General features: G+C 46.4%; 1 protein-coding gene across 3 annotated transcripts in view; it reads left to right on the top strand.

Moving 5' to 3' along the window:
* The window catches only part of trpm4a (transient receptor potential cation channel, subfamily M, member 4a), a 249,351-nt gene extending 228,983 nt beyond the window's left edge, over window positions 1–20,368 (top strand). For all 3 annotated transcript variants that reach the window (XM_084329502.1, XM_084329501.1, XM_084329500.1), the window contains one exon: window positions 18,525–20,368. In XM_084329502.1, the coding sequence (XP_084185628.1) occupies window positions 18,525–18,550 (26 nt within the window). In that variant the 3' untranslated portion in view covers window positions 18,551–20,368. The remainder of the gene's footprint in view (window positions 1–18,524) is intronic.
* Window positions 20,369–22,128: the final 1,760 nt, after the last annotated feature.

Raw genomic sequence — 22,128 nt, 5'->3', positions numbered from 1 at the left:
GGCATCATACAGATTTATTCCTTCCAAAATGTCATCAACTGCACCGCAAATTGGCGAGTTGTGTTTTCTTGGGCGGTTGAGTTGGTTGCAGCTCTCCCGGCTGCAATTCCAACCAATGGGGCAATAACACTTTACAATAAGGTACACAACATGTTTTGCTTTAGCAAGGGGAAGGGAGGAGTCTACTTACATAACCAGTAAAAGCGGAGGCTGTTGTCTTAGAGGTTTAGCATTTCATTTCAACTGGCATTTTCAAAAATCTGCAGCACAAACTGCATTTCCCCCCAGCAAATATTTTCAATCAATATTGTGCTGTCAGAACAGTCCTAAGTTTGTACGTATTTAATGAGACATTTAACATCCATTTCGCCAATGTCATCTACTTTCAACCAGGAAATAGGACTATAGGACTGTGAAGCTATGTATCCCTCACCCTGTATCCCCCCCCCCCTCATGCTGCTTTGACACCCGAATTTCCCCAAGGGGATTAATAAAGGATCATCTTATCTTATCTTAAATACAAATGTGAAATACAAGCTGATAAATCTAGTTATCTATGCACAAAAGCAAAAAAAAAAGTCCAGCAAATATCTTAGTTACAAAAATATTTTATAAACTAAGCAGGGGAATTGTGTGCAGGTTAAGTATTTAAAGATCGCTGTTACCTATTACTAGGCAACTCGGGCCCAGAGAAGATCAACAATCTACTTTAAGCCTCGTTTGGAAATACGAGTCATCTGGACTCCTGTGAGTTGCCAGTGCATTGAGCAGTCTGTTGCACGTTCCTGTTAAATGCAAGGACCAATATATGGTAAAAGAGTATACAGGGAACAGTGGTCTGTTAATTTAACCGTGATCACAGAGATCTGATCAGAAAAAGTTTTATTTTGAACCACAACGTTAACAAACACTGTGCAAGTTGTTTATGGCAGATTTCACTCCCTCTCGACAGATCGATTTGTAATTGAAACAGTTGTTGAGTCCATGGCTCCTGTCGTAATAAGCTTGTAACGTTATAGCTGGTTAAAGATTGGGGGTGCTTGGCTGATTCTTGGCAGTTTCTGTCCTTGATGCATTTGCAATTGAAAAGTACATGGCAGAGGTAGATAGTATATAGTCAAGTTAGACCGCGCTCACAAGTTCTCACACTGGGTGCTGTAATCCCATAAAGTTCAGTATATCAAAGCAGGGTAGCCGGACCAGCACTCACAGGTTCAATGTTTTTTAATGGCAGCCTGAATAAACAGCAGACATGTTTCGGACAATGTCCTTCTTCGGACAATGTCCTCCACTGAAGAAGGACATTGTCCGAAACATGTCTGCTGTTTATTCAGGCTGCCATTAAAAAACATTGAACCTGTGAGTGCTGGTCCGGCTACCCTGCTTAGAGGTAGATAGTATCAAGCACATTGATCCCTGGATGTCTAATCTATATGGCTTGCTGCTAGGGCTGGGCGATATGGAAAAAAATCATATTGCGATAACGATATGATAATTTTATTTTATTTCTCGATATCGATAATTATCGAATTGTTATAAGTATAAAAAAAAAAAAAAAAAAATTTACAACAGATGTATGTTTATTTTGCAGCAATTCTTTGTCATTGCCGCCATCTTTAGTGTTACAGTACATCCCCTCACACTCAGGTTCTCAGGCTGCACTGCAGCTGGTTTAAAAGCTAAAGTAAACCGGCTTCTCTGCTGGCTGTGGCTCCAGAGGAGTTGAACAGTTCTGGCTCTGCTAGTTTATTTTCGATCTTTTGGCGCTTTTTTGGTGGACAAACCACCGCACATGTGCACTGTGACTCGTGACTGGAGTCTAGTTCTGCTAGCACACATAGCCTACTGTGTACAGACGGTTTCAAAATGTATTTTAAATTAGAAAGCAAACAAAATAAATGGACAAGAGAAAAAGAAATCTGAATTTGGTCAGTATTGTCATTTGGACAAGCAAAGCCATTACTTTAAGTTGCAGGCAAGAAAGACAAGTCTGTCCACTGTCTCTGGTTTTAAAACGATAGGTTATGTAGATAACCTAGTTATATTAGTATTGGCTAAGCGTCCCGCTCTGAGCCTTACGAGATACTCCTATCTCCTGTGATACCTAATGTATCTCCCACGAACAAAAACACATGCACCCCACCTGTATGGGGCCCCGCCCCTTATGGTGGCCACCGCCCATATAACCATGACCCTGGTCATGAAACACCCTTCCTCGCCAAAACCCGTCCCAGGAAAAGATCCCTCAAGAGGGAACTCAGGGCGCGCAGAGCGGGACGCTTAGCCAATACTAATATAACTAGGTTATCTACATAACCTATCGTTATATTTCGTATTGCATCGCGTCCCGCTCTGAGCCTTACGAGATAATGGGGAAGAGCGGGCGCGAGACCCGACAGATGTACCCCCTGAGGACCCGTAAGCCCACATCAAGGGGTGCGGGGAGCCCTGTCACCCCATCCTTCCTAACGAAGGGGGGGCGCAGTCAACTCCACCTGAATGCGAACAAGAGGGAGCCAGAACCCCTTGAACACACCGTACAGGCGGAACCACGTGTGACTCAACACACTGCGGCCCATACCCATACACTCCTGCTACCCGACCAAAGGACGGGAAGCAGGAAAGGCCACAGACCCCAGAACCGCCTGGGAGACAGAACCCCCGGTCATGTCCATGAGGAAAAACCTTACAAAGGAGCCCGGGGAGGACCATGAAGCTGCAGCACAGATGGCCTCCACCGAGGCCCCACCCAGGAGAGCGGCAGAGGCAGCCACCCCACGAGTGGAGTGCGCCCTGACGCCCCCAGGGGGATCCTGCCCAGCCAGCGTGTAGCAGAGGGTAACACCCTCGCACAACCAATGGGACAGGCGCTGCTCCGACAGTGCCTTACCAGCACGAGCCCCACCGTAACAGACAAAAAGCTGGTCGGTAACCCTGAAATCCTGAGTACGGCTGAGGTAAATCCCCAAGCACGGACTGGACATGACAGGTGAAGGCCCGCATCTAACTCACCAGTGTGAGGAGGAGGACGAAACGCCTGAACCACAATATCCCGGGAGCGGAAGGAACTCCGGATATTCTTAGGCACGAAAGCAGGATTAGGTCACAGAGTGACACCGCAATCGGTCCGAAAAGACAGGCACTCTGGATGTACCGAGAGAGCACAGAGCTCACCTACGCGTTTAGCGGAAGTGACAGCCAGAAGGAACGCGGTCCTGAAGGACAGCTGTCCCAACGGCGCCCGCTCGAGCGGCTCAAACGGGGCCAAGGACAACCGACCGAGGACCAATTGAAGATCCCAAGTCGGAGCCAAGGAGCGTTGCACCGGCTTAACGCGTCGAGCGCCAAGCAGGAAACGCTTCACAAGAGGGTGGCTGAACAAGACATCCCCTCAAACCCCTCATGATAGGAGGATATAGCTGCTGCATATACCCTCACCGTCGAAGCCGACAGTCTATCAAGGAGAGACTGGAGGTAACTAAGGACAGCAACCAGGGGGCAGGAGCTGAGTCCTGGCCCCCCGCCTTACACCACACTTGGAACATACGTCATCTGCCCGCGTAAGCGCGACAGTGGAGGGAGCATGCGCATTCCAGATGGTAACACCATCAGGATCAAGAACCTGCGCCCCTCAACGTACCCGTCCCAACAACTGACCTAACAGATGTATGGGGAAGAATCCCTGGCGGCACGGCATCGGTCCCAGACCTGCCTGGCCATGTCCAGACGCAATCCTCACCCGTCAGGATGAGGGCCGCCCCGCGACAGTACACCTGCACCCACATTCTCCCTGCCGGGGATGTGGGGAGCCCTTAGGCCGCGCAGATGGAGGACGCCCATAGCCAGCCGCCCGCCGCCTGGTGCAGACAGGGGGAGCGTACTCCTCCCTGTCTGTCGATACACGACACTGACGTCGTATCGTCCGTCCTGATCAACACCATTTGTGGACCAGAAGGACCGCTTTCAACACCAACACATTGAACGTAGCGCAGACCGGGCAGCATGGTTTGCCAGCTGCCCCCTACTGCGTTGGCCCGACGCATCACCAGCGAGGGAGGCGTCGGTGAAAACGCGACGTGAGACAGCGCCGTAACCGTCCTAGGACGGAACCTCCCGAGCGTGTTGACAACACGCTCTGAGATGGATGCCCATAGCCCTCCAACCGTTGACTGGGAAGAGGAATACTCTACATCCAGTCTACAGCAACCCCAGGCTGGTAGAGACCTGCCTGGTACGAGACCTGACGATCCACCTTGACCGCGAAGGACCAGAACGTCATCAGGGCAGAACACTCCGTAACCCCGGATGACGCAGAGGCCCCAGTGCGGCCTCCACGCACTTGGTGAAGATGCGGGGAGCCAGAGAAAACCGAACGGCAGCCTCTGGTACTCATACGCTAACCCTGCAAAGGAAGCGTAGGTAAGCCCTAGGATGGAAGATCGGGGATGCGCATACGCATCCTACAGGTCTATGGAGGAGAACCAGACCCCCACCTGACAGTGTTCAACAGGTAGGAGACGATCCAAAAAATGCTGAACCTTCCCATGGGACAGGTCCAGCCTGGGTCTTACACCCCTCCCTCCCGACTTCTCGGGCAGAGAACACCGGGAGGAGAACGCCACGACGATGGCTTGCTTCGTCCACAGAGATTGGATCTCGTCGACCAGAGCTGTCCCTGCTGGAGACCCCGACAACAGGGTCTGTACCAAACCTGAAAACGGGTGGGGTTGTGTAAACACAAGTCCCCGCCTCACCATTCTCTCCATCTACCTCGACATATGGTACTGCCGTAGTCATATGTGACGACACTCCCAACGCACCCGCCGTCACGTGGCGCAGGTCCGCCAGGAACTGTAGATAGTTGGCCCGGTCCCCCCCGCTGTGCGAAGACAACCCTGGAATCGTGCGAGGAGCGCGTTCCGTGTCGGAACACCTGACCCTGACACCACCCACGAGGCAATCGCACCCAAGGGGGAACCCCGACAGAAAAAGGGCCTGTCTGATACGGGGGGCTTCCGATCAAAAAAGCCCCCCCACTGAACACCCCTCCAGAACATGCTGAAGGAGTTGTTCTGCAGCCGGACATGCAAGGTGTAAGGCCCCCATGGGTTCCTACACACCGTAGCCCTGCAGTGATATCACTACCACCCCAAACCATGTGAGCTGCGACCACTTGCCAATATTCCAGGAGTGGGAGCACCAACATGATACCTGGCCTGGCGAAGGCGAGGCCGGGGAAGCCCGCACTGTGTGCCTCAAAAGGTTTCGAGCCCCCCTGCTGACAACACTTAAGTTGACAGACGTAACACCAGGCTCAACCAACACAGTTCAAGGTGTGGGAGCCGCTTGACAGCACAACATTCTCACGGACAGACCCAGGCTCAGCCATCAACTGGGTGTCAGCCCCTGTCTCCATGAGAAGCGAAGAATGGGGCCGCATACGCTTCAAGAAGGTTCGCGGCCCGCAGCCAAAGGAACACACCCAGAGCCCCGCTTCTGAGGGTAACAGAAAGCGGACTGAGCGGGGAGCGGGCTGCTCGCGGCAAAATGACGACGGAGTGGTTTACCAACACCGAAATCACCCAAAATGGCCGATCCCTCGGCCGCCAAGACTGTCGGCCTCGCGATACCCTGTCGATTCTCCAACCAGGGCACCACTGGCGGGGGAAACATGGCCGCCTGTCGAGGGCCCCGTCATCGCCGCTGACGAGGCCGTGCTCTCTCTTCTTCTGGCTGCGCGGTGTGAGGCGGTGTAGGGCCTAGGACAATACCGCCCGCGCTCCAGCAGAAGACCAAAATCCCCTGCGGAGAGGGGAACCCTGAGCGGTTATAGCTTGCGGCTGGGTCAAAGCTAATAACGTCAACAACCTTGCGCGATGTGTCGACGTCGGCCGGCCCTCAAGGCCCCTCCACCAGACACCATTTCTTTAATAGAAAAAACACCAATTCGAACACAGTTCTAATCGTTGCCAATTCCATACTGTGGCGGTACAAGCCTTAACAGCCCACCAGCCACTCGCCAGGCCGACCCATGGTGTCGGCCGGGCGGGGCATTGTTTCAATATATCAAAAACAAAGGACTGACGTTAACATGGAGCACCAGTGGTGATTGCAAACAGCACCCTCCACTGTGGTGTGGACCATGAAAAGGTTAAATGAATAAAAGAGCTAAACCACAAAAACTGTAGAATGAGCAAACCCATACACACAAAGTTTAAGGGGAGACGGACCAGACCCGTCTTCATTCAAAATATTCACAACAGAACACCAGCCCTAGTTTAGCCCATTTACAAAAAAAGGTAAACAAAGCCCCCCCCCCGCACTACTCCCCCAGTATACCGATTGACCGTCAGTATGAATGGTTTGAGAGGAGAGAAAGCTGTAGCAAGACAGACCTTCTCATAGCAGAGTGACAAAATGAAACAATAGCCCCCTACACAGGGCCGCCCCAGGAGATGGGGGCCCTCGCGTCTAAAAACGCACAGGGCCTCACATTTCTCCCAAGCGGCCCTGCCCTTATACTACTGCAGCCTAACGCCAGGCAATGTGGAACCCAAGACAACAATTGCCTGTGCACAGACACGCAACATGTTTACCATGTCGGCTGGACCCATAGCCCCACTACCCGACGCCAACCCAGATGGGAACACCGTTCAACAAACCCCGCCGGAACACAAGGTAATACCTGGCTAGAACCTAGCCACGACCTACCCCGTTGTCAACCCATTTACCCGAAAAAGGTAAATAGAACTCAAGACCCCACAACAGCTACCGACTGACCTTCATTGATGAACCGGGCAAGAGGCGGGAGAGTGACAACATCTCACGGCGGAGACATTAAAACAGCATAGCAATTAGCAGTAGTGATAGCATGCGGCAGTAGCGATAGCATGTTAGCATAGCTTTAGATGTTTTAGCAGCACGCCCAAGACAGCTTGGAAACCGTTCCCTGCAGAGAACGTTCACCAAACCATCTTGCCCCTGGCGCCAACACACAACAAGGTTGTGTTAACAACACAAACCAGCATTACTAACACTAATACCCATGCCTGAAGACACAGGGCCTACCTGAGTACAAGCTGGCCCGACAGCCAGCCTTGTACAGCTGAACCTCGATGTGCAGTCATCAAACGAGGAACATCACAGGCCCGTCGTGTCGCCGAAAACATGCGTCGAAGATGCCAGGGGCCAGCAACCTCCGGTAAGCTTCCAACATTATTAATCTTCCTTTTTTTTTTTTGATCAAATTTTTTTTTATTATTAATTACATGAAACAGGACAACACAATAACCACAGTAACAAAAAACATAACTTCACAGGAGAATAACAAACAATAATAATACAGAATAATAAATTATAAGACAAAAAGAAAAAGAAACAGCGTCCAACCTATCAATTATAGGTGGCTACTTCAATAACAAAAAGGGGTCTTCAAGACATGGCAACCTTTCCCCACCTTTACAAAGTGGAGTGACTTAAAAGATTGTTTATGAGAGTGTTGTCGCAGATTTACTGTAGATAGCCTAGGTCCCTTACACATGTTCAAGACTGCCAAACTCGCAGACGGTAAAGTGTAAGAAGAAAGAAATTCCTCTTCCAAGTTGGTTGACAGGTCAATCAGTCTGCCAATATTAGTCCCTTGGGGAGATGGCATGTGAATTGACATATAGCGCAGAATAGCTAAATACCAACCCCCCCTAAAATCCCCCCAGCCAAAGTTAAGAAGGACAAGACAAAAACCAAGACAGACAAGACATTTCCTCCTCCCCCTCCCCAGAGACCGCCGGACCCCCCCGATCAAGCGCCCCAACCCCGCTCAGCCGCACACGGCGGTCTTTACCTTCTCAGCTGCTGCGAACCACAGGTCAATGCCAGCCTGCCCCACCCCAATCACCCGAGCTGTGGATATCTCAAGATAAATCACATCCAATAGAGTTAGGGACCAGTTGATCATTGTCAGCTTCTCAGGCTCCTTCCATCTCATTGCTATAAGCTTCTTCGCTGCTGTGACACCCGCTAGGACAACCCTTTTCAGTTGTACGGACGCGGGTAGTGTCGTTATATCGTTCAGGAGTAGCGTAACAGCTGTGAATGGGATAGTTAAGCCACACAGATCTGAAAGTTTGTCCGTTATTGACCTCCAGAAACGGGCCACTGGTGGGCAATCCCAATACATATGCATATAAGTGCCAGTGGCCTTTTGAGAGCACAAAGTGCACCGAGAGTCGGTTATCAGTCCCATAGCAAATAGCTTCCTAGGTGTAAGATAGGTCCTATGAATGTAATTAAAATTAATTTGCTGGTGATTGGGGTTGCGGGAAGATAATGCCACATTTGCCCAAACATCATCCCAGTCAAACTCGGGGTCCAACTCCGGGATATCCACACGCCAGATTGTATCCAATGATAAATTTTTATACGTGGATTGAATTAAGAGCGTATAAAAGTCTGAGACAAACCCTCTGGATGTCGTTCTGTCCACTATGAGCCTGAGGAAGGGGTGTGGTTGCAAAGCTTGAGCCCACGGTACGCCATGCGCCCTCAGTGCTGACCTTAGTTGAAGGTAAAGAAAGAAGGACTCGCCGGGAAGATCATAAAATTCTCTTAAGTCCTGAAACGCACGGAGGCCGTTCTTATCATAAATATCCTCCAGAGTATGCACTCCCCTCCTTTGCCATTGAGGAATATTAACCGGCTTGTGTCCAACAAGTAATTGCTGGTTATTAAAAATTGGAGAGTCCAGGTGCCAAGGGCATTTAACCCCACACGACCTCTGTACATTACGCCACGTTTGGATCACGTGAGTTATGATCGGTCCATACCTCAGCCGGCATTTCGCAATAGAGACAGTGGAGTACACTACATCCTGCAATCTTAGCGGAGACACCGCCGCCGCTTCTAAGGAGCGCCACGATACAGCCTCTACAGGGTCTAGCCAGCACATCAGAGGTCTCAGTGAAAAGGACCAGAAATAAAGTTTAAAATCAGGGATTGCGAGGCCCCCATCTTGTTTCCTACGTTGAGTAGTAGCCCTTTTGATTCTCGGGCGTTTGTTATTCCAGACAAACTTAGATACCATCGATTGTACCTTGCGCCAGTGGTCTATTGGAGGGGGCAGGGGGAGCATTGAGCTAATAAAATTTATCCTAGGCAGGATGTTCATTTTGATTATGGAAGCCCGGGCTTGTAAGGAGTTAGGAAGGGACGACCACCTGTCTAGATCCTGGCGTATTTTATCATAAGTACCCGTGAAGTTGTACTTAGTAGTTTGGTTCAGCGTGGGGAATATCTCTATGCCCAGGTATTTAAAATGTTCTACTATGGGGATATCAGCTGGTAGTCGTACCGCCTTGGCCAGTTCATTAAGAGGTAGGCAGGCTGATTTGTTCCAGTTAATCTTAAAACCTGACAATTTACCAAAGTCGTCGATTATCCTCAATAATTTTGTGGCCGACCGGGAGGGGTCGTCCATGAAAATCAGCAGGTCATCCGCATAGAGAGCAATTTTGTGTGGAGTATTGTTGACCATTATGGGGACGATGTCCTCCGATTGCCTAATAAATTGAGCCAAAGGTTCGAGGGAAAGCGCGAACAGTCCCGGGCTCAGAGGGCAACCCTGTCTAGAAGATCTGGAGACTGGAAAGAGTGTGGAACAGTTTTTGCCTGTCAGTATCATCGCAGACGGCGAGGCATACAGGACTTTAATCATATGAATAAAACTCTTTCCAAGACCCATGACCTCCAGTACCTTCCACAGGTATGACCACTCAAGTCTGTCAAACGCCTTCATGGCATCCAAAGACAGAACTGTGGATGGAGTTGTATTGTCTTTACTGTTATCGATTACATGCAACAGCCTCCTAAGATTATCTGCAGCCAGACGCCCCGGGATAAAACCAGTTTGATCGCAGTGTACCAATACAGACATAAATCTCTGCAGGCGACGGGCCAGCACCTTGGCAAACACCTTTAAATCGGCCCCGAGAAGACTCAAGGGTCTATAGCTACCACAATCATTGGGATCTTTGTCCTTTTTGAGAAGTAAAGAAATCAACGCCATATTGACATCTCTTGAGAACTCCCCTTGTTCGATAGCGTAATTGATCATATCGAGCATCAATGGACCCAGTTGGTCCCAGAAAGCTAAATACACTTCGGGTGGAATACCATCCCAGCCTGGCGCCTTACCCCTCTGCATTTCAACAATAGTCTCCCTCAATTCTACGAGAGTAATCGGTCTCCCCAGTTCCTTGGCCTCTTCCTCAGAAATGTGGGGTATCTCAAGCCCGCCAATGAACGATTCAAATCTAGAGTCATCCAGATTACCCTCTGAGCTATATAACTGTGAGTAAAACTCTTTAAAAGTGTCATTGATCTTTTTCGAATCAGTAGTGACTGCACCCTGGCTCGTCCTAATCGAGGGGATATCTGAGAAATGATCATTTGAGCGTATTTTCATTGCCAATAGATGGCTAGGTCTGGAGCCGTGAAAATAGTAATTTTGTCTTGTCCTATGTATTAAGAACTCAGACTGTTGTTTAAGTATGGAGTTTATTTCTTTTTTGACTATCTTACGTTGTGTGTTTAGTCGTTCATTATAGTCAGTTTGCAAGGATGCGTATAGGTCCGCATATAATGATTCCAGTCCTTCTAGCTTTTTTGACCGGGATTTTCGCAAATTGGAGGCAAATAGTGTGACATGACCCCTGATGAATCCTTTCAATGCGTTCCACAGGACCCTAGGGTCTTCTACCGTGCCAACGTTGATCTGCAAAAATTCAGCTAGTTTACTCCTGAACTCAGAACAGAAGTCATCGTTCTTTAGCAAGGTCGAATTAAAACGCCATCTGGGAGCTCTTGCGGAGAGCCTGCCAAAGGTTGCCGTAAGGAAAATCCCCTTGTGGTCTGAGAGAGCCAAGGGAACCAATGAGACATCGAAACTATCAAACATATTAGGGGACGCGAATGCATAGTCAATTCGAGAGAAGCTTTTGTGTCTGGCTGACAGGTGAGAGTAATCTCTGAGGGTGGGGTTGCATAAGCGCCAGAGGTCTGAGAGCCCCGTGTCTTTGGCCCACATCCTGAGGGCCTTAGAGGCCCGTTTCTGGTCGCTCGTTTCAGAGGGCCCAGACCTATCCATCTCCGCATCCCAGCACGCATTAAAATCGCCACCCACAATGAGAGCGTATCCATTAAGTTCCAACATATTCTTCGTGATTGTATTATAGAACGCTGAATCAAATGTGTTAGGAGCATACAATGCTATTATAGCCATCTTCCTATGCAAGAATTCAACTTTTGCTATAGTAATCCTTCCCTCCGTGTCCGACCATACATCCAAGATTTTGATATCAAGGTTACGTCTTGTAACTATGACTACTCCTTTCGTCTTATCATCGGCTGAGGATGCGGAGATAACGTGATATTGCCGATTTGCCAGTCTTGACACGTCACCTACCATTAAATGCGTCTCACTAAGGAGAGCAAGGTCAATATTTCTCCTCTTCAATAGCCAAAGGACACTGGCACGCTTGTGTGGGGCGTTAAGCCCTCCTGCGTTCCAAATTAAAATATTCAATTTAGCCATGGTCGAGCTTGTATAAGTGCGTAGAGAACATACCCGTGCAGCCAGGCTGAGTACAGAGGTGCCGATCCCGGCGGGCCCGGACGGTCAATCCCAGGAGTTCAGAGGAGGAACACTTACACATATATAAGACAACAGTACATAGAACACATAAAAATACCACCCCAGCTACAGCCCCCCCCCCCTTCTACTCTAAACCCTAACCCACCCGTCCTACTATAAGTTCCTCTATACCCACTCTCCAATCCCCACCCTATGCCCCACCCACTGAGGATGGTCATCTTCCTATCACTTCCCACTAGAGACATGGATCAATAAGACGCTTCCCACTCCCACCCCCCTCTAGTTAAACCCCTGAGTAAACCCCCACTAGTCCAATAAACACAAATAATAATAAAAATTAAATTCAATAAAGATATCGGTCGAAAACCACCTGAGCACTGGCCCTAACATAAGACAACCATAATGGTAAAAATAGCCATTATTAATTAATAACTCCACATCAACCTGCAACCATCTATTTCCGAATCTGCGCTTCAACGTCGCAATGTTATGGCCCAAATGGGTACAGGAAAATTCAAAACAAAATTAAATTAAAGCATCCCAGCCGATAGTCTAAGGCAGGATCGGGTCACAGGTTAATTGTGCAAAATTGTGTGAACAATGTCAATTAAACAATGACAAAAATAAGAAAGGGAAAAAAGGGGTTATGGTTAAAGTGCACCCCTGAAGCAGTCCCTCTGATCAGGCACAACGGCTGACATGACATAACCTATGTAAGAATCGACAATAATAGGAAAAGGAAAAAGAGGGTTATGGCTAAAGTGCAAGCAAAGTTAAACTTGACCCAGCCTGTTATCACATATTTATGTATATTCGTTCGAGAGCCAGCATGAACCTTGGCCCTAACATGACAGCTATAATGGAAAAATTAGCCATTATTATATAATTACTCAGCATCAACCCTGTGACCAACTACCTCGTAGTCTGCATATTAATGTTGCAACATTATAGTATAAATGGAAAAAGGAAAATTCAAAACAAAATCAAAGCATATCAGCAGTTAGTCTAAGGTAGGATCGAATCACAGTTAAATTGCTCATTCAAATGCCATTAAAACAGCGACAATAATAGAAAAAGGAAAAAGAGGGTTATGGCTAAAGTGCAAGCAAAGCTAAACCTAAGCCAGCCTGTTATCACATATTTTATGTATATTCGGTCGAGAGCCAACGTGAGCCTTGGCCCTAACATGACAGCTATAATGGAAAAATTAGCCATTAATATATAATTACTCAGCATCAACCTGTAACCATCTACCCTGGAGTCTGCATATTAATGTATCAACGTTATAGCATAAGTGCCTCACGGAAAATTCAAAACAAAATTAAGGCGAGTCAGTAGTTAGTCCAAGGTAGAACCGGATCACATTTAAATTGCTCATTCAAATGCCATTAAAACATATAGGAAAATTCAATACAAAATTAAATTAAAGCATCCCAGCCGATAGTCCAAGGCAGGTTCGGGTCACAGGTTAATTGCTCATTCAATTGCCCTTAAAACAGCGACACTAATTATTATATAATTACTCAGCATCAACCTGTAACCATCTACCCTGGAGTCTGCATATTAATGTATCAACGTTATAGCATAAGTGCCTCACGGAAAATTCAAAACAAAATTAAGGCGAGTCAGTAGTTAGTCCAAGGTAGAACCGGATCACATTTAAATCGCGCATATAGATGACATAAAAACAGCGACAATAGGAAAGAAAAAAAAAGGAAGAGAGGGTAATGGCTAGAGTGCAAGCCATATAACCATATAGCCATTAAGTGCAAGCCATACCCGACCCAACCTGTTATCAAATATTGTTTATGCATATTCAACCGACCTTGGCATCTACTTTGGATCACCAAAGCTCAAAACAACCTGGATATAAAAATAAAAAGCATACCAGAAGTTAGTTAGGGACTCGGTCACTCTTGAACTGTGCAAACCAATGTCCCTTTGAACAGCAACAGCAACCAAAATACGTAACCATTAACGAATGTCTCAGCGCAGACCATAGTCGAAGCCCGCTGGCTAGCCCGAGGCTAGCGCGTAAGCTAGTGACGAATCCGGATAGCACGTTAGCCTACTATGTACATTGTTCAGCTAGCTCGTTAGCTTCCAAAGAGGCGATACACAAGTACGACCATGAGGTCAGCTTTAGCAAGTAACAGAAGTCATTGGGAAGCCCCGCTAGTTGGATGGGCAGAGGACAGTTAGCATGTCTGGGCATGACAGCAAGTGTTTGTGAATAGTCGACCTAATCAATGTATATAGGCCCAAACCGCCAAGTCACTCACCCTCCATAGATATCAAGCAACAGACTCGGGTGTCTTCGCGAGATATTCCTTCGCTTTAGCCAACGGCCAAAACAAACGCTGACCACCGACCTTCTCCAACACAGATAGTTTCGCGGGAGCGAATAACGTGGGCCTCAGGCCTAGTCTCCATAGCTTAGTCAGGACCACCTTGTACTCGGCTCTCTGAGCTTGAACCTCCGGTGTAAAGTCCTCGAAAATGGCCACTTTGTGATCGCCAAGCCTCAGAGTACCCCTTCTGGTACGAGCCGACCGCATGATGATTTCTCTCTGTTGGAGTCTGTTCAGCTTGACTATGATGGGCCTCGGTTCTTTGTTCACGCCGGGAGAAAACCTGCCCGCTCTGTAGGCAGACTCACAGATAGGAGGCGAGGGGAGGACGTCCGTCCCTAGTATCTTCTGCAGCAGTTCGGGCATGGTCTCAGAGAGACGGCCTTCACCGCTGGTCTCCGGTACTCCAACAATCCTGACGTTGTGGCGTCTATCCCGGGACTGCATCTCCTCCATCGCCGACTGTAGTTTGTTGACTTCAGCCTGCCTAGCCAGCAGGGCGGATTCAAGACCCGCCATCTTCTCACATTGTGATGATACCTCCGTCGTTAGCATGGCTAGTTCGTTAGCATTAGCCGATGAGGCAGCGTGAATCGTCTCCATCTTGTCTGTCAGCGGGACTACCGCCAGCCGTATTTCTTCTGATATCTCACGACGGAGGCTGATACAGAAATCCGCCAACAATTTCTTCTGTGCTTCAGCGATGCGTGCCTCAGAGTCTGCGTGTACTTTCTTCTGTGCTTCAGCGATGCGTGTCTCAGAGTCTGCGTGTAGCTTGGTCATGACCAAGAGCACAGCTTCGCTTAACTCCCCGACAGCGGGAGACGGTACGGCCATGCTCGGCGGTGTCGGTGTCGTGCCTAATTCTTTCATGGCTCTGGTTTCCACCCCCGCCATCGTAGAAAGTCGAAAAAAGTTGACGAATGTATACTAAACACGACGACCTAGCAAACAAATAAAAAACAAATAAAAATAAAATAAAGACTAATGGGGAGAAACGTATATTCAGCACGGTAGAAGGGAGCTCATGTGAAAACACGTCTACTCCATGATCGCTCAGCTCCGCCCCCCATTATTAATCTTCCTTAATCTTTTCATTCCGCTAGCTCGTATGGTGCACGCATCCAATACGCTGGGACGAAAATAGAGGAAGGGTGTTTCATGACCAGGGTCATGGTTATATGGGCGGTGGCCACCATAAGGGGCGGGGCCCCATACAGGTGGGGTGCATGTGTTTTTGTTCGTGGGAGATACATTAGGTATCACAGGAGATAGGAGTATCTCGTAAGGCTCAGAGCGGGACGCGATGCAATACGAAATATAACTGCCCTGTTGCAGGTAAAAAAAAAAAAAACGATTTTTCGATTTTTTTTTTATTTCGATATTCGATATCGATTATTAAAATATATCGCGATATTTATCGTTATCGTTATATCGCCCAGCCCTACATGCTGCTATTGGAGTGAAATGCACGTTATATTTAAACACGGATGGTAAACTATATAGCCTATGCTACATACTATAATTAATTCAAGAATATAACTTTAAGTAGGCTTAATGGCCAAAATCAGAATGGATAAACCATGTCTATTCACATACTTTATATAGCATTATTATTAACCCTTTAATTGCCGTTGACGCTTTTCAGCGTCATTCCCCGCCATGCTTATTCTGCCGATGACGCTGTACAGCGTCATTGATATCAATATTTCAAAAATCTGTGATCGAAATCATATTTCTCCCCCGGAGACATTATATGTACTGGTGAGCCCCTGTCAACTCTCTAACGGTTCAAGAGCGCCATCTGGTGGCCGATCGGCAGATCGCCCAGGACATAAACAGGGAAGTGGACGCTGGTGCTCATTTCAATTTGGTCCGATCACTCGCTATAGGTCCCGGGACTCGAGCTCGACACAATGGATATCGATCCGTTGCCAATAACTCGATAAACAACATGATTTGGACGTGTCTATTATACAACCTGGAAATGGATCGGGTATTTCTATATCCCATAATAGAAAAAATTCTGTTCCACGCTCATCTCCCAACGGCGCGAGGAAGCTACGGTGAGTTTCAGCGTTATTTTGTAATGTCTTCTATACTAACTGCTCCAATGATCATATCACCCACACTAGATGAATGATATAACGTTGCCCACGGAATTATAAACGACCCCCCGCCCATCCGGTCATCATCAGATCATACGTAGATCATTCTAGAAGTACGTCCATTTGAAATTTTTTATCTTGCGCCGATTGCTATCAAACTGTATACAATCATCAATATAATGCATTTGGGGCTATAAATCACGTTCTGGAGAAAGCTGCAGAAAACGATAAAAACATACTTATACTTTAGACCGTATTTTAGTATGAATATGTGAATGAAAAAGTATAACGTTGCTACACCCTGAACAATAGATATAGGACTTTGAATGGGCCATGGTAATGTCAATTTAGCAATACAATTTAAAAAGTTATAGCCCTGCAAAGAAGGGGAACTTCTCCATGTTAAATACGGCTGGCGAGGGATGGTAAATTATGAATTTAACCCCGGCGATCAAAGGGTTAAACCAGACTAATGTTGCAGCACCACACATTGTAGTGTGTGTCTATGTTTGGTTCCACTTGGACTGTTGAAAAATGGCTTGAAGTTCCTTGCTCAATGGAGGTCCCCCATTACTGCCCGACCCTCCACCCCTGTCCCCCAACCCCCCCCCCCCCACACTTCCACCTCAAGCAAGCCCACGATAGCGCCCATAAACCTTTATCTCTCTGTCATTTTGCTGCCATTTTGAAAGCAATCTAAGCAGAGATCGTCTAGGTCTTCTAGTTCTATGAGCGTCCCACACTGACAACACGTGGCAAATATCCGAGTTCTAAAAAGGTCATAAAATGTTCAAAATCAATCATCATCATTATAGCTACCTTGTGCATTGTTTTGTAGCTGACCAGTTGACTTAATCCAAAATACTTATATATTTATATCTGTGTGTAGCACAGAAAGTTCTCACTGAAATCCTGACCCAGTGCTACTGCAAAAAGAGAACGAAGTCTGTGTTGACTTAATTCACGGTCCAGAAACACTAATGCAATTAGGCTAGTGTAGCCTGAATTTACTTGCATATTTAGCCTACAGAACACTATTTTAAATCAGAGAGATTCCCAGGTTAGAATCAGCGGATAAAGAATGTGAGCATGCCATTGACATACAGTAGGATATTGATAACATTGGTTTTCTAACATTTGATTCAGCTTAAAGGTAGAATCTGTAATGCTGTCAAACAGTGACTTCTAGTCAAAAGAGCCCCGCTTGGTATTGTGCTTTGTTTACCGTTTCGTTTTGGTCTGACTCCCGGCCTATACCCACTGAAATCCAACCCACAAATCAGACAAAAACTGTAAACAAAGCTCAGTACCAAGAGGGGCTCTTTTGTCTGGAGGTCGCTGTTTGATGACATTACAGATTCTACCTAAGGAGAAATTCAAGGGGAAATACATTTAGGTGGAAGCTTAAAACCTGCCTGCTAGCATTTATTGAAACCTATGGCTACAATGGTTTTAATGAGGAACGCCCCATCTCTACTCTCTAGTGCCAGCTTTCCATTGCCTATTTTCACGATGTGTCACGATGTTTGCAGAGCTATATCTATATTCTATATTATAGCTATGGAGAAAATAGTCCGGCTCATTTGACAGGCACTATTTGTAGTCCAATATGTAAAAAATTGTGAATTTTTTCATGTATACGTTCACATGTTATCCTGTGGTGAATATTGTATAATTTCAGAGTGATCCGGGCTAATTCCTGGAAGCTGAGTCATGGAGCGCTATGTGCTTTTTGCGAAAGTCGTTTGCGTTTCTCGCCTGGACACGATATTATTTCCAAATCAAAGGTATATAATAAGGTATTATGTCATATAGTCCTTACCTTTGATAGGAGGTATTGCAAAAAGAATATTCCAATTGTCTGATCGCGATTTCCAGTATTGATGTCCATCGGGTCCCTACCATGAAATGGCACAAAATATGCATCAAGTGTGCTGAACGCATTCCAAGGTGCTCGGATGAAGCGTTTCACTTGCATGGGTCCAAATTCTCCGCCCGGACCATATAAAATGTAACACACAGTATGAAATAAGGTTTCAAAGGGTGGGCGATACTGCTACCTAGCAGGATTCGGCCGGCATTGCACTCTCGGGGTCTCAGAATGAGTTCCAATGATAACACCAAGGTCCGTGAGAGTGTATAGAATATTGAAGTCGGAAAAAAAAGAAAAACGGACCAAATAACGAGTATACTCGTTATTGGCACTTAACCGCTGGCGGCCAATAACGAGTATACTCGTGATTGGCGCAGAAAGTGTTAATGGAAAACAAAATAATGTATTTGAAACCAAATATTTATTTGTTATATGACAAGCTAGATAACTGGATTGCTGGATGTGTTGAGTGTTATTGCCCCATTGAGAGTGTATTTAAAATATATATATATTTAATTGTTTTTTTGTGATTGTTTCCTTTGTAGAATTGGCTCCACTTTCTCCAAGCTGACCCAATAAAATCCAGAAGCACACTGTTGCCCTCTCTGACATTATGGACACACACACAACACACACACACACACACACACACACACACACACACACACACAGAAAGACATATAGATAAATAGATTTAATAGCAAAGTGGCTATAATATAACTGATACCATATTACAAAAATCAACTACAATGCCTTGTAAAGATGACGGAGGAGTCAAGAGAGAGTGAGACAGACGACAGAGGAGTGAACAGAGAGTGAGACAGACGACAGAGGAGTGAACAGAGAGAGTGAGACAGACGACAGAGGAGTCAACAGAGAGTGAGACAGACGACAGAGGAGTCAACAGAGAGTGAGACAGATGACAGAGGAGTCAACAGAGAGTGAGACAGACGACAGATGAGTCAACAGAGAGAGTGAGACAGACGACAGAGGAGTCAACAGAGAGAGTGAGACAGACGACAGAGAGTGAGACAGACAACAGAGGAGTGAACAGAGAGTGAGACAGACAACATGGGGGACCCTGATGGAAACAAGACAAACGTCTTTCTCAGGTCTGCATCCCCTTAACAATTGTATGTATTGAGCCGTACTGTATTGTACCCATTCTGCAATCTGTTAAATAAAGTTTTCATTCATTCATTCATTCATTCAACAGAGGAGTCAACAGAGAGTGAGACAGACGACAGAGGAGTCAACAGAGAGTGAGACAGACAACAGAGGAGTGAACAGAGAGTGAGACAGACGACAGAGGAGTCAACAGAGAGAGTGAGACAGACAACAGAGGAGTGAACAGAGAGTGAGACAGACGACAGAGAGTGAGACAGACGACAGAGGAGTCAACAGAGAGAGAGTGAGACAGACGACAGAGAGTGAGACAGACAACAGAGGAGTGAACAGAGGGAGTGAGACAGACGACAGATGAGTCAACAGAGAGAGTGAGACAGACAACAGAGGAGTGAACAGAGAGTGAGACAGACGACAGGAGTCAACAGAGAGAGTGAGACAGACGACAGAGGAGTGAACAGAGAGAGTGAGACAGACAACAGAGGAGTCAACAGAGAGTGAGACAGACGACAGGAGTCAACTGAAGTTGTTTTTTCTTTTCTTTTCTGACGACCATTTGTGTTTTATGTTACAAAATGTATGAAACGTGTTTTAAAGTGCTGCAAATGTAAACAAATTCTGTGTTGTCAGATTCGATTTTGTTCAGCAAATGGCAAGTGCAAACATTTAGGGGCTGTGAATTACTACAAATTGTTACTTTTTTGAAAGAGCAATGTGTAAATATGGCAACGTTTTTTTTTTTGCTTTTTTCCCTGCCCTTTTTTGAGGGCACTCCATCCACCCCCCCCCCCCCCCCCCCCCCTCTTCGGGGGACAACTTTATTATTTATTATACGTTTTAGCTATTTACAGTAGCTATTTTTTAGCTATTTCCAGTTTAAGAGGATAGTTTTCTTGGCAACAGCTATGTTATGTTATGTTACAAAATGTATGAAACGTGTTTTAAAGTGCTGCAAATGTAAAAACATTTCTGTGTCACTCACCATTGTTACTCTCGCTGTTGGAATGGTTTTGTAAGACTGTACATTTATGGGATGTGAATTACTACAAATTGTTACTTTTTTGAAAGAGCAATGTGTAAATATGGCAAAGTGTTTTTATCTGTTATTATTTTTGTCCAGAGTAGGATATACTTTACATGTATATCATGTATATGTATATGTGTGTGTGGCATTTTAGAACCAGGAATATGAGTATTTCTATTTGGAGTCTTAAGGCCCCTCTATGTTCAGCAGAATATTTGGTTCAATAAACTGTTAAATGCCCCACAGTGTTATCTTTTTCTTACTTTCTGGCCTTTTTTTTTTACTCTTTTGGCGTCACTCAACATCCCATGTCATTCCTCTGTCTCCCCTCTATCCATCTTACCAGTTCACATGGTGCAGAAAACGCAGGCACCGATTCATTAACATTCAAGTTGCTGTACAGCACCAGGGTGACAGTGGCTCAGGAGGTAGAGCAATCGTCTGGTAATCCGGAGGTTCCCGGTTCAATTCCTGCTCCTCCCCGGCAGCGTGTCAAAGTGTCCTTGAGCAAGACACTTAACTCCTAATTTCTCCCGATGAGCAGGTTGGCTCCTTGCATGGTTGCCTCTGCCATTGGTGTGTGAATGTGTGAGTGAATGGGTAAAAATGTGAGGAACAAATTGTAAAGTGCTTTGGATAAAAGCGGAATATAAATGCAGCCATTTACCATTTACAGCTATAACTTCATCCAACAACCCCTCCTTGCTAGCTGTATCGTGGAAAATTATTTCCCATTTTTAGCCAATCCTTACATGGGAAGCGCTCGGGCTGGACAGAGGAACGGATCTGGCTGTGGAGTCTGGCAGACGAACAGACCTCTGCTGCACAGACTCTTTCTCACCTCACCCAGTCCCATGAATCCCCTTCTATACGCTTCTCCACTCAAGCTGGAGTTGAGATAGAGGTGGTGGTGTCTTTTCTTTTTTTGGGGAGGGGGGGGGGGGGGGGGGGGGGGTAGATAAGTGTTGAGCGTGCTTGTCTCAAGTGTCAGCACTAGCGCTTAAATTGGCCTCCTATCAAAGGCAGTCTGGTAATTTGGAGGCAGGTATATAATGTGTGAAAAACATACATAGCATCCCCCCCCTGACCCATTATGTAAATACTTGGGTGGTATATGGGGATTGCAGCAGTAAAATATATGGGTCAAGTGTTTGAGCACAGCTTGAGCCAGGTCATCCAAACTGAGAGAGAAGAAATGTCGTTGGCATGTCTGAGCACATCTCCACTTTCAGCCACTTTGCAGTCTTCGCCTCGATCATATCTCTCCTCCTCCCTCATTCTCTCTCTCTTTCCACCTCAGCTGTTTCTCGCTGTGGCTAGTGTAGCACTATTAGGAGTTTCACTATGCGGCTACTTGTGAGCTCCGAGAGGGTGCTCTCCCGACGTTAAGCCAAGTGCTTCTCCTAGAAAATGAGCCAACACTTCATAGTCTGACAGTGTTTCGCAGTTTGAAGTGCTTTGTAGATTTAGACGTTCTCAATATACAGTATGTCTGGGATACTAGACTGGGATGTGTTGCTCATTTCTGCACAATCATCTAATGGCCAGTGTCATCAGGCATATGACTGGAACAAGAATTTGCTCATGTCATGAAACATTGCATAGAGGCTGAGGAAATCAGAAGTGCCACAAGTGCAAATGAGAGGGATATACACAAGCTGACTTCTCTGATGATACTGGCATCATTTAGTTTGTGTCCCTGTTCAGTAGCTAGCAGTAACTTAGAATCTACATACTTGAGTTCCATTCTTGAGAAACTATATGATCTTCGCTTACAGTGCAGCTCCCTATGTTACCACCGCCAACTCTACTCAGACTAAAATTTATTTATTTATTTAATGTACTCAAAGGGCTTCTTTTTTCAAGTTAGTAATTATTGGCACATTGATGGTGTTTCCCTTGTGTCAAATAGGCTAATCATGGTTCTGAGTAAATCAGTCAGGTAAAAATGTTTTAAAATGCTGATATTTTCTCATTCTGCCCAGGTTATTTAACTGCTA

Source organism: Notolepis coatsorum, assembly GCF_963971535.1.
Source record: "Notolepis coatsorum genome assembly, chromosome: 14".
In the NCBI taxonomy this organism is placed as follows: Eukaryota; Metazoa; Chordata; class Actinopteri; order Aulopiformes; family Paralepididae; genus Notolepis; species Notolepis coatsorum.
Note: the sequence above shows the minus strand (reverse complement) of the source record. Positions and strands in the feature narration are given on the sequence as shown.